At 48.1% G+C, this 11748-nt stretch overlaps 1 protein-coding gene across 10 annotated transcripts in view; it reads right to left on the bottom strand.

The window, feature by feature from the left end:
- Positions 1-206: 206 nt before the first annotated feature.
- EMC1 (ER membrane protein complex subunit 1) overlaps positions 207-11748 on the bottom strand; it is a 28768-nt gene continuing 17226 nt past the window's right edge. For 5 of the 10 annotated variants that reach the window (XM_035019642.1, XM_035019644.1, XM_035019646.1 and 2 more), the window contains 6 exons: positions 10962-11099; positions 7901-8074; positions 7110-7320; positions 6671-6755; positions 5427-5556; positions 3910-5272 (listed from right to left, as the gene is read on the bottom strand). In XM_035019642.1, coding sequence (XP_034875533.1) covers positions 5093-5272; positions 5427-5556; positions 6671-6755; positions 7110-7320; positions 7901-8074; positions 10962-11099 — 918 coding nt within the window. In that variant the 3' untranslated portion in view covers positions 3910-5092. Of the gene's footprint in view, positions 787-3909; positions 5273-5426; positions 5557-6670; positions 6756-7109; positions 7321-7900; positions 8075-10961; positions 11100-11748 lie in introns of those variants that run through there. The other 5 variants (XM_035019639.1, XM_035019637.1, XM_035019638.1 and 2 more) reach the window with 2 other exon arrangements.

Here is an 11748-nt window from a genome sequence, read left to right as displayed (position 1 = left end):
CAAAGCCTATTTGGACTATGAGCCTATGTAATCACTTTATTTTGTTTCTATAAGTACATACCAATATAATAACAAAAAGATACTTTTCCCTTTTTAAATTTTTTTTAAAAATTTATTTGAGAGAGTGAGCAGGGGGAGGGGCAGGAGAGAGGGACAAGCAGACTCTGTGCTAAGCACAGAGCCCAATGCAGGGCTCAATCCCAGGACCCCGAGATCATGACCTGATCTGAAACCAAGAGTCAGACGCTTAACCAACCAAGCCACCCAGGTGCCCCAATACTTTCCCCTTTAAAACAGAAGTTATGGTATTGTAAAGCTCATTTCCCGTATTGATCTTGTGAGCATTTGTTTTAGGTATTAGATAGGGTTTGTTGGAGCTTGTTCCAGGGCCCTCCAGAAAAAGATGAGTAGGTCTACCTCTTGGCATTTCAGTAAATACAATTCCTAAGTCACCAAAGGCACTGTAGAAATTTTAACAACTGGGGACAAATGTCCTAAGGCGTCCTCCAAGAAGGAGGTGTTGTACCCACTTGGGGAACTATTTGTCGGGGAGCAGCTTCATGCTTAAGATTGTGGGGAGTTGAGAAGACAGTTTAACGACCTCTGGGAGACACAGAACGACTGAAACAATAAAATGCGAGGGTGCCTCTGTGGGGGCAACTGTGTGGTTAGCAGCCAGGCAACTCAGGCATCCTGGGCAGCCGGGATCCACAGAGGAGGCTTTCTGGAGTTTAGACGTGAGACACACCAGATCTGGAGAAGAGAAGAAAGCATTCCAAATATAACCTATAGACAAAGAAGAGATTCAGGACTTAAAATGTTAAATGAGCAGAAATCAGTCAGTCAGTCTTGGGATGATTCTGATCATTGTAGCTTATGTGCTGGGCTCTGACAAAGAATAGCAATTTATAAGGGCAGTGAAACTAAAAAATCTGAAATTTTTGAGTTATGGACACCATCCAGACTGTGAACCTGTCCCCCTACACAAGCAATGAAACGCATTCAGAGTTGAAGTGACTTGCGTTAAAGGCTCAAACATGGGACGCCTGGGTGGCTCAGTCGGTTCAAGGGCCTACCTTTGGCTCAGGTCATGATCCCAGTCCTGCATCGGGCTCCTTGCTCAGCCTGCTTCTCCCTCTGCCTGCCACTCCCCCTGCTTGTGTGCTTGCTCTCTCTCTCTGACAAATAAAATCTTTCAATAAATAAATAAATAAATGTCTCAAACACATACTTCAGGAACTGAGTATTTCTTTCTGTCATACTTTGTTCCAGAAAGGATTTAAGGCATCTTTCTGAATACATTATGTTCAAAATGCATTAGGTTGAAAAAAAAAAAACAAATAGCATGATTCCATTAAAGAGTCTGTCTACAAGAACACTAAACTCAGGCTATCAGTGCCCATATGAGTAATGTCGGTACTAGGCCACAGTAATTTTTGTATTTTAACTCTTTCTATAATAAGCATGTTCTATTTAAAATCAAGAAAGAGAGACTTTTTTAAGTGACTTAGGATCCTGACTATTCCTGATGCTGCGACCAGAAAGGAATTTCTCATTGGCCCTGTAGGTAATATGATCAACAGTGCCCTTAGCCACATTTCTTAGACTCAATACAAGTTGTAAAATCCATTTCTGAGGATGGGCTATGACAAAATATAACCCCCAAATTCAGCCTAGATGCACAGCTAGTTCTCTGCTGGCCTGGCTTAATCTAGGGATCGAGTTCAAAGTAGGTTGAAGATATATATATATAGATATATATATATACATATATATATATATGGGGGTGTCCACCACAAATCTGCCTCAACCCATCTCCTGAGTTGTTGGTTATTCTCCTCGTTACCGTCTTTTCACCCAGTTAGTTTTCTTTGTATCTTACTGTCTATCATTTGCCTTGTGTCAGCTGTGCCCAGTGCTTTTTGGGACCGGGTGAGATGCTGAATAATAGCACAGCTATTCTGTGGGGCCAGATAAGCAAGGGGCTACCTAGTTGAGCAATCACTGAAGCTGGTGAGAGAAGGAACATCCTCGAATGAAAACGAGAGTCAGACCAGGATTTATGGCTAAACAGATGGTCACAGGGATGCCTGTCAGTTTTACGGTGCTCCCGTGCTCCTAGAATTAGGCCTTGTACTCCCCAGAAAAAGGGCAAAGGAGTGAACTCACAATTCAGAATTGTGGACTGTAAGCAAAATAAATTGTAGAGGACTGGTAACAAACATTACGTGGGTTTCATGAAAGTTTACCTCTAACTTGTTCTGCTATTAAATTGGCAGGGTCAGCTGTCTCTTAGAGCCACCCACAGTTTATGACAATAAAACCATGTTATCTGCAATGTTAAGTTACTCACCTTTCTTTGTTGCGGGGGAGGAGGGGAGGGGAACAGGTGGTAATCTCTTCCCAAGGTGGTATTAAATCACTAAATTTACAATTTTAAGAGGAAGGAGGGTGGGGCATAACACATTACTATTTAACTCCCTTCCAAAAGAGTAACGTCATCTATCAAAAAAAATTTTAATTTTTTTTTTTTTAAGTTTTATTTAAGTAACCTCTACACCCACCGTGGGGCTTGAACTCACAACCCCGAGATCAAGAGTCGCATGCTCTTCCAACTGAGCCAGCCAGGTACTCCTCATCTATCAGAATTTTTTTTAAAAGTTCTTACTGACCACGAATGTTCTAACTAATTCTGTATTTAATACATACACATTCCCCAATAACTCATTGCAGAGTCAAAGGCTAGGGGAAAATTATAACAAAAGCCACAAACCATTTTCCATTACTCCCAACAGGGACTGAGAATCACTAAACACTATTTAGCTGAAAATTTTTACACCGAACAATCTTGAACACTGACCAACCAATAAAAAAAATGACATAAAAAAATACTGAAGAACTTAATTTTTTAGGTGAAACATTGCAGGGGCTCCAAGTGAACCTAATTAGTGAAGGTGGGGGAAACAGATGGTTCAAGGAAGATGCACAGAAATAGAGGAAGACAAGAAAACAGATCAGAGCACTGGCAGGCAATGGGGTCAAAAGCCGCAGGTAGAGGCTGGGCGAAGCTAGCCAACCAAGTGTGGCTTTAAGACGAGGAGAGGTAGAGGAATGACAAGGAGGACACAGGACCATGGCTGCCATTAGCATTGGCCCTTTCATGCACCTGCTTTGAGAGAACTTTCAGTAAAATGGTAATGATTAAAGCCAAAATACAGGGTCTTTTACAAAAAGGCAGGTAACTTCCCTCCACTTAGCTTGTTCTTTCGGATTCTGGCACATACGTAGGTAAATAAAAACTAGCATCTAGCAGATTGGGGGGTTGTGCAGCTTGCATGTACTTCTATAGGACAGTCGAGACTCCAGCCGGCCTTCCTCAAAACTAGGGCAGAATCTTTTTTAACTTGTACATGTTCCCTTCTCCCACGACACTTTAAACAAACCATGCTTTGAGTCAGGATTGATGCCTGTTTTTTCTGGAGATACTTAGATGCTCATTGACTCATTAAGATCAACTTCACAATTTTATTACTCAAATAAAATGACTCTCATTTTTCTTCCTTCCACTAGCATCATCTACCAGCAGCATAAAAGATTTCAAAGTTTTGTTTTTAAATAACTCAACTCTTGGGGCGCCTGGGTGGCTCAGTCGGTTAAGCATCTGACTTCGGCTCACAGCATGATCTCAGGGTCCTGGGATCGAACCCCGTGTCAGGCTCCCTGCTCAACAGGGTTTCTGCTTGTCCCTCTCCCTCTGCCCCTCTCCGCCTTAAATAAAATCTTAAAAATAATAATTCTTGTATGATTAAATTGGCATATTCCCCTACTAAAATAAACCGTGTGTCTGCACAGTTTTCGGCCCCCTCTAATGCAGAAGTCACCTCCAAGTCCTACACCACAAAAAAGGACTGCCATTCATCATCTGCTTTATTCAGACACCTAATCGAAACACTCTCCCCACAATGCTAGAGATGGTCTCCTCTGCACATTTCATCCTTCACAGGAAAGAAAAACACCATCATTCCCCAGATCTGGGCACAAAGGAAACTTTTAGGACTTTTTCCATTTGTCACAGAGACAACGGCCCAGCCAGTCGGCAATGCTTCATCCACAACACGTCAGTTTCCTACCCCCATCCAGCCCTCCCCTCTTTTAAAGTTGCGAAGGTTACAGCGTTAACATTTAAAATCTCACTTTAGTAGAAATGTGGTGATGCACTCATAAATTTACATCTAAAAGTAAAAAATAAATAATGAGTTCTTAAACAAGACGGCTGGCTCTAACTAGGCCAGAAGAGGACTAGACCAGCCTGAGGGTGAACTGAGAGGTTAGGAGGTACAGTGAAACGGGTAGAGTCTCTCCTCCCTTAAAATCTCTTGCAGGTTCAGGCAATTCAGTAGTATTAAGGCGGCCTCGGCTCAGACACACCTTAGGTGCAAAGCGTGGGCAATGACTGACAAACCAGAAAACTATGATGCGCCTGACTTGTGATAAACTGCAGCAAGAACTGGGTGGTCCCACCTGATGAATGAGAACCTCCAAACTAGAGGCTTAAAGTAAATTTTCATGCCATGAGAGGCTGGATCCGTCTTTAAGCCTCAACTAAGCATGTTACCTTCTTTCTCCCAGACGTGAAAAAGCAAAAGCACCTATGAGGTGGAGTTATCAATAAGAGTTCCCTCCTGACTTTGAAGCATGAGGCAGGGAAACAGTCAGAAAGATTTCTAGATAAGCTGGGAAACACAAAAGGCGAACCAAAATCAACTGAAGCAGGCCTCACAAAAGAGAAAAATCTGCCGGGGGACTTAGTAAAGCAACAACAACATTCATGGATGGGCAAAGGAAGCAAACAGGGCGATGGCCTTAAGACTTTGAGGGCAAGTCCATCGACATGCTTTGAGATTCCCGGCGGAGAGTCCAGCCTCCCTCCGCAACCGACGCTGCGGCAGACCTGTCCCGAGAAGAGTCTCCACGAGAGTCCAGCTTCTTCCGACTCAGCTGAGCACCTGACCCGTCACACCGCAGCTGGAGCTCCCCGTCTGACCCTTGCTGCCCCGAGCTCTCTGCTCTCCGGCAGTGGGGTCCTGCGTCCTTACCGCCAGGCCCGATTCAGGAGCTTCACCTGCGCCAGCCTCTTGGTGATCATGGTGGCAAACACCAGGCCAAAGAGGACACTGCTGATCAGCACGTAGTCATAGTCATCCTTCAGGACGTCAAACTGCTTGGATGGGTAGACTCGAGTTTGGTAAATGTCCAAACCATAGGCCACAACCTGGAAGGCAGAGGCAACGAGAAGTGCGTGAGAGGTAGCCAGTGGTCCACTGCGACCTCACACTCTGGTCAGAAAGGAAACAGAATCCTCAGCTGCTTCCTGAGCGCGAACCCAAGAGCAGCTGCTGCACGTGCTGGCTGGGGGCTCTACTCACCAAACAAGTGGACTCCAGGCCTGAGGGAGCTGTGTAGATACCTCGCATTCGAGAAACCGTCTGGTTGTAGTTAATGAATCGCTCTGCATGTATCTGCACATCTGGGGAATACGGGATCAGGTTCTCCTCCCTGCAAAACACCAGCCAGGACCGGCATTCCAAACTGCGGCAAGGGGATCTCTTGGCTGCCCTTTCTGAGTCCCGGGAGCTTTCCAGGCCATATATCTAGCCTCAAATCTTCCTTCAAGGTCTACTTGTATCAGGTAGTTAAAAATTTAGCAGCTGAATGTTAGCAAGGGCTACAAGAAAGAAACCTGTGTAGAGAGTAGATCTGGATTCCTACCCTGTTCTAAATCTAATGATAGCCAGTATTTCACACTAGAGGAGGAAGTCAGGGCCATTCTAAAACCCGCACGTGGAACCACTAGGCCAATTCCTGCTCTTGGCTCAGAGTACCTCGGTCCATGCTCCTTGGAAAACCCTGGGCTCACCCCACGTGCTCCCCAGCTTCAGCCGCCCTGCTCTCCAAACCATACTCCCCCTTTCCTCCTGTGCAAACACAGATCTGCTCTCTCCCCACACTACTCAGTTCCCCACACCCCTAAGTGAACAGAATTCGGGACGGAGGTGAGAAAATATGCAAATGACGGCTGGCAATACAAAACTGAATGCTAACTGTGACAAGCTACTGGCTTCCCCACATGACCCAGCCCCATTAGCGCCCTCATTTCCTCACGCCCCCCCACTCCCACCAGCTGCTGCAGCCAGTGTGCCCTCCTCCCTGCCTCTGGCTCGCCAGCCACAGTCTCAGGGCACGGGCATGGCTCTCCCCTGCCTGGGAAGTCCTCCCCCAGAAAGCCACAGGCTGGCTTCTGACCACCTCCAAGTCTTCACTCCACAGTCACCTTCCCAGAGGGGCGTTCCCAGGCCACCCTCTCAAGTTACACCCCCTTATACCCTCCCACCCCTCCAGAGCCCCGGGCCCTTCTTAATTTTTTCTCCATAGCATTTACAAATACCTAACGTGGTATCATTTCTCTTGCTTATCTTATGTGGCATCCATCTCATTCCCCCAACAGCATGTTAAGCTCCACGAAGGGAGAGGTTTTCATCAGACTTGTTCCCAGCCCTGGCCCCGGCCCCCAGCACAGCAAGACAGCACACAGCAGGCTGAGGACCAAACTTCATCAACAGGTCACATTCCTTAGGGTCAGAGCCTTCAGTACCACCTGCAAGTGTCTCACCTGCTTTGTTCTGTTGGGATCTCGGGACGGCGGGGATCCAACAAGGCCTTAGGAAGGGAAAGAATTGCTCCGGAAGGCAGCCCAACTGCAGAGAAATAAGCCGGGTCATGGGATCAAGCCCATGTGCGGCTCCGCTCAGCGGGGAGGCTGCTTAAGATTCTCTGTCCCTCTCCCTTTGCCCCTCTCCCCACCGCCCCCCATCTTGCGCACATGCACTCTCTCCCAAACAAACAAAAAGGGAAGAAATGAGAGTCGTGTCAATCTCTTACAGGCGGCAAAGCTGGACTAAAGATCTTTTCCTGCTGAAATTAAGCCCGCCTCGCTAGCCTCCCCTAGTGGTCAAAACAGGATTGTGCCGGCGATGCACCTGCAGCTGTGTCCTTCAAGGTGGCAACCCTACGGAGCCTGTCACCCCGAAGACCCTCCCCTGGTCACTCACTAAGCAGGTGCCGGCTGGTGATGCCCCGCTCGGTGATGGTGGCTTCCATGGCGCTGATGGAGGAGGGGAAGATGTAGGACTGCTGGAGGACCTGGGGCAGCTGGGGGCGGTCCAGGGAGCTGAAGGCGGTAGCGTTGTATTGCTCGGTGCCCTCGTAGAGCTCCAGCGCGGTAAACTCATTGCGCCGGGCCTTGGAGTTCCAGTACTGGTACTGCGGAAAGGGGCGGCCACTGCGGACTTAGCTGCCACCTCGGCTGTAAAGGGGCATGCCGCGGGGAGGCACCTTTCTTTCCGTGCATGAGCTACACGTCCAGGAAGGAAAGAAACCACCCAGCACCCCAGTTTTCTTCCCTGCTACCAAGTTTACTAACTTTCAGGGTAGTTTTATCTAGCTTTACCCAAAGTTCACCCTAAGACAAAGGAGTTCTCAAGATACTTAGAAGTCAGAATAACAATAGCAAAGGTCTGAGTGCTTATCATGTGGGTTGTTCCAACCCAGACCAGAGGCCACTCTCCTAGCCCTCCTTCACAAGTGATGCAACACAGAGAGCTCAATAACCACTTCAAGGTCACACAGTCGGGAAAGGGAAGGGCTGCCGTGAGCCCGAGGTGGTCTAATTCCTGAGCCGAGCCCCCTAACCAGCACCTCAACTGCCATCCAGGGGTTTGGATCCTACAGAAACACAAAGAGGCCACTGGTTTCTGGAACAAGAGGCAAGGAAGGGATTTGAGACACAGGTCTTGGCTGGGTCGTGAACCTGGGACTGACACCGCACATCTGCCACTCTTACCACCACCCAGTTCTCTGAGTGTACAATGTGGACGGGGCCCTTGGCTTTCCTCTGCACGGAGGAGTGGATGATGCGCCCAGTGACGCCATCGACGAGGAAGATGCCAATGAAGGTGCGCTCATGGTGAACATCTGTGCTCTCCGTCACCACGGCCAGCAGGTTGGGGTTCAGGCTCTGGGAGAAGGAGAGAAGAGCGCCTTCAGCACCACGACGGCCAATCACGAGCTCCGCTGTGCTGTGAGCCCTGGGCGGAGAGGCAGACCTGGAGCCCGCTGGCCCGGCGGAGGAATCGGGCTTCCTGGCTAGAAGAGCTTGTCCTCGGAGCTCGTCATCACCGCCCTCGGTTAGAGTCCCCCGGGTGCCGCGTGCCACGCCCGGTGCTCTGCCCACGTCACCTCATGGACTCCCACAAACAACCTCGCAACGGAGCTTTGGTCATCCACAGGCGGTAGGTGAGGAAAGGCTGCAGGTCGTAAAGCAACTTGCTCACGCCGCAGACGCAGCAAATGGTTAACTCAAGATACAATCCAACCTGCCCACTCACTGAGCTAAGCCACTGCTCTGGCAATGCTGGTTCTCTGACCCGGTACCCCCCGCCCCACCCCTAAACCAACAGATGAGTCTCAGTCCTCGTCTCACCTGACCTGCTAGTACAAGGCGACACAGGTGATTGCCCCTCCTCAAAACACTTTCTCGGGGCGCCTGGGTGGCTCACTGGGATAAGCGTCTGCCTTCAGCTCAGGTCATGATCCCAGGGTCCTGGGATTGGGTCCCGCATCGGGCTCCCTGCTCAGCGGGGAGCCTGCATCTCCCTCGCCCTCTGCCTGCCGTTCCCCCTGCTTGTGCTCGCTCTCTAATAAATAAATAAAATCTTTAAAAAAAAAAAAAAAACACCACTTTCTCTACCTGGCATTCAGGACACATGGCCCCCAGTTTTCCTCCACCCCACTGGCCCCTCCTCCTCAGTCTATTCTGCAGGCTCCTCATCTCCCCAGTCTCCTGGACGTTGTCTACACTCGCTCCTGTGGTCACACCAACCAGGGGTGCTGGCAATGGCCAAGGTTACATACCCACGCTATACCCTCTCTGAACTCCAGACTCTAACAGGCTGCCATCTCAGTATCTCTTCTTAAATGTCCCACCTCAAACCTGATATATCCCAAAGGGAAACCTGTCCTACCTCTGCCTAAAGCCTGCTCCCCGTAGGCCTCCCCACACTCCCAACTTCCCACCGGCACTCTAGCTCACTCAACATCAAGGCAAGAGTGGTGGCCGTGATACGTCCCACCACCCTCCAACCTCAGCAACCTGGACTCTCCCCGCTCACCCCACTCTAGTCATACTGTCCCCCTTGCTGTTTCTGGAACACTCCAGGTCCACTCCAGCCTTCCTGTCCAGAAAGCTCTTCCCCGGATGTCACGCACTATCCTTCCACCTTCCTGAGGTGTCACTATCTCACTGAGACCCTTCTTAACCTCCCTATTTTAAATTGCACCCCTTCCAATCCCGGCTTCCCCTCCTCTCTTCTCGGTTTTGTTCTTCTATAGAACTAGTCACCCTTTGATATGCTGTACGTTTATCTATTTATTTTCTTTTTGGCATCTCCTGAATACAGTGACAGCCTCAATTTTGTCTATTTTGTTCACTGATGTATCCCAGAGTCTAAAAGAGTGCCTGACATCCCGCTAGTAACCTCCCCCCTCACCAAAAAAGTACAGCTTCCCCTCTGTGGTATTCCTTTTAAACCTGCAACCACAGTCTAACCATGAGAAAAACATCAGACAAACCAAAATTGTCTACAAAATACCTGTCTAGTACTCTTCAAATCTATCAAGGTCACGAAAGACTAAACAGGACAAAGGAGACTTAGAGAAACGTGGCACGTCCGTGAAATGTGGAGCCCGGGGCTGGGCCTGAGGCAGAAAGGGACCTTAGTGGGAAAACTGGTGAAACCCTGAGAAAGTCTGGAGTTTAGTTAACAGTCTTGTACTGATGCTGGTTTCTTAGTTCAGACAGATGTACCACAGCCCCACCAAGGGAAACCAGGTAATACATACATGCAAATTCAATGTACCATCTTTGCAGCTTTCCTGTAAATCTAAAATTAGGCCAAAACAAAAAAAAGCTTATTGAAAAAAAAAAAACTAAACTAAAAAATGTGTGTGATGAATATGAATCCAAAAAAGCCTACTCTATTTTTTTCAACATAGAAAAACACAAGTACTCTTAGTAAATTTTAACTCATAAAGGTAAAATTACATAAAGAACATACTTTTTCTAGTACAATCAAATGTACTTTAGAATTTGTATTATTTTGGCCATTCTGAATAAGTCAAACTGACTGCAGCATGGAAGGCATCCATCACTAAAGATTTCAAATCAAGAGCACCAACAATGTTAACTACGCAGATGGCACTGTTCTAACCAAGTTACCTGTTATCATTAATCTTCAAAGCAATCCTGCGACAAATGACCCATGATGAGCTGCTAGTGTGGGGCAGAGCCAGGTCTGTACCCAGACAGTCCAGCTGGCCGGCAGCCCGCGGCACTGCCCCACACCCTGTGAAGCAGCCTCCCCGTCAGCTGCCTTGGCCGTGCTACCCTGCTCTATCACATCTCCTCCAACTCAGCCCACACTCTGCAGAGGGTGTCACGGATGACCACGCACCACTACAAGACTGCCTTCTCTCCCAACATCTTGCAGCCCACTAGCCACCTCTCTGTCTCCCTCCTTCACCACTAACCAGCGTTGGATCACAGCGATAGAGTTTCTAATGGATCAACGAAGGCTTAACCCCAGAAAGTCCTATCAGCACTATCACTAACGGTAAGAGCTAACATCTACTGGGTGGCAGCCTTAGGCCAGGTACTATGCTACGCGTGAGCGTCATATGATCATCACAACAACCCTATGAGGAGGGCACGTTATACTCACTTGACAGACAATAAAGTAAGGCTCAAAGGAATGAAATGACTCACTCAAGATCAAGTAGCTACCAAATCCTAGAGCCCGAATCCAAACCCTTGCCCTTCTGCTTGGCACCTGACTGCAGAACCATACCTTATAGAGCACACTGCGGTCCCCCATCACGCGGCCCTGGGAGTGAACGTGCTCACTGCTGCGCTTTCCCTTCACCTTGACGATGCGTTGCACTTCTGGGGGAATAGTCAGCTCCCAACTCAGCTCAGTGGTTAGATCCTAGGGCCAGGGCAAGAGAGCCAGCACTTACAATCTGGAGGGCACACTTAGACCTGTGACAGCTGTAGCCGGATACATCCCACACTCCTTTATTTGGGGCCTTCGTGCCCAAAGAAACAGAAATCAGAGCTCCTCAGAAAATAGCAATAAGGATCTAGTTTGTGCAGACGTTTTAGAACTCTCAGTTTGATTAGGCAAGATACTAGAGCTAGTAAGAAAAGAGAGGAATGTTCCGTGGTATCTCATTGTTTATCTGAGTAGGAAATACCCAAGTAAAGTTTACCACTTACTACTAATAGCTATGATTCCTGTATCTGAGGCCAGCAGTAAATTACTAAGCTGGCAGGGACCTTGAAACATTATAGGAAATGTTCTTTATAGTCAGAGAAAACCAATTCACAAAGTTTCATGGTTAAATACATTATTCTTTAAAAAATTCATTTGTTTGAGAGAGAGAGAGCATGCGAGCACACATGAGCTGCAGGGGCAGAGAGGGAGAAAGAATCTCAAGCAGACTCCACACACTGAACATGGAGCCCAATGCAGAGCTCAATCTCATGACCCTGAGATCATGACCTGAGCCAAAACCAAGAGTAGGACATTTAACGGACAGAGCCACCCAGGCGCCCCATGGTTAAATACATTATTA

This window comes from Mirounga leonina, unplaced genomic scaffold (genome assembly GCF_011800145.1).
Source record: "Mirounga leonina isolate KUSES-001 unplaced genomic scaffold, KU_Mleo_1.0 Mir_173, whole genome shotgun sequence".
Lineage (NCBI taxonomy): Eukaryota > Metazoa > Chordata > Mammalia > Carnivora > Phocidae > Mirounga > Mirounga leonina.
The sequence above is the reverse complement of the archived record's forward strand: the minus strand, read 5'-3'. Positions and strand labels throughout refer to the sequence as shown.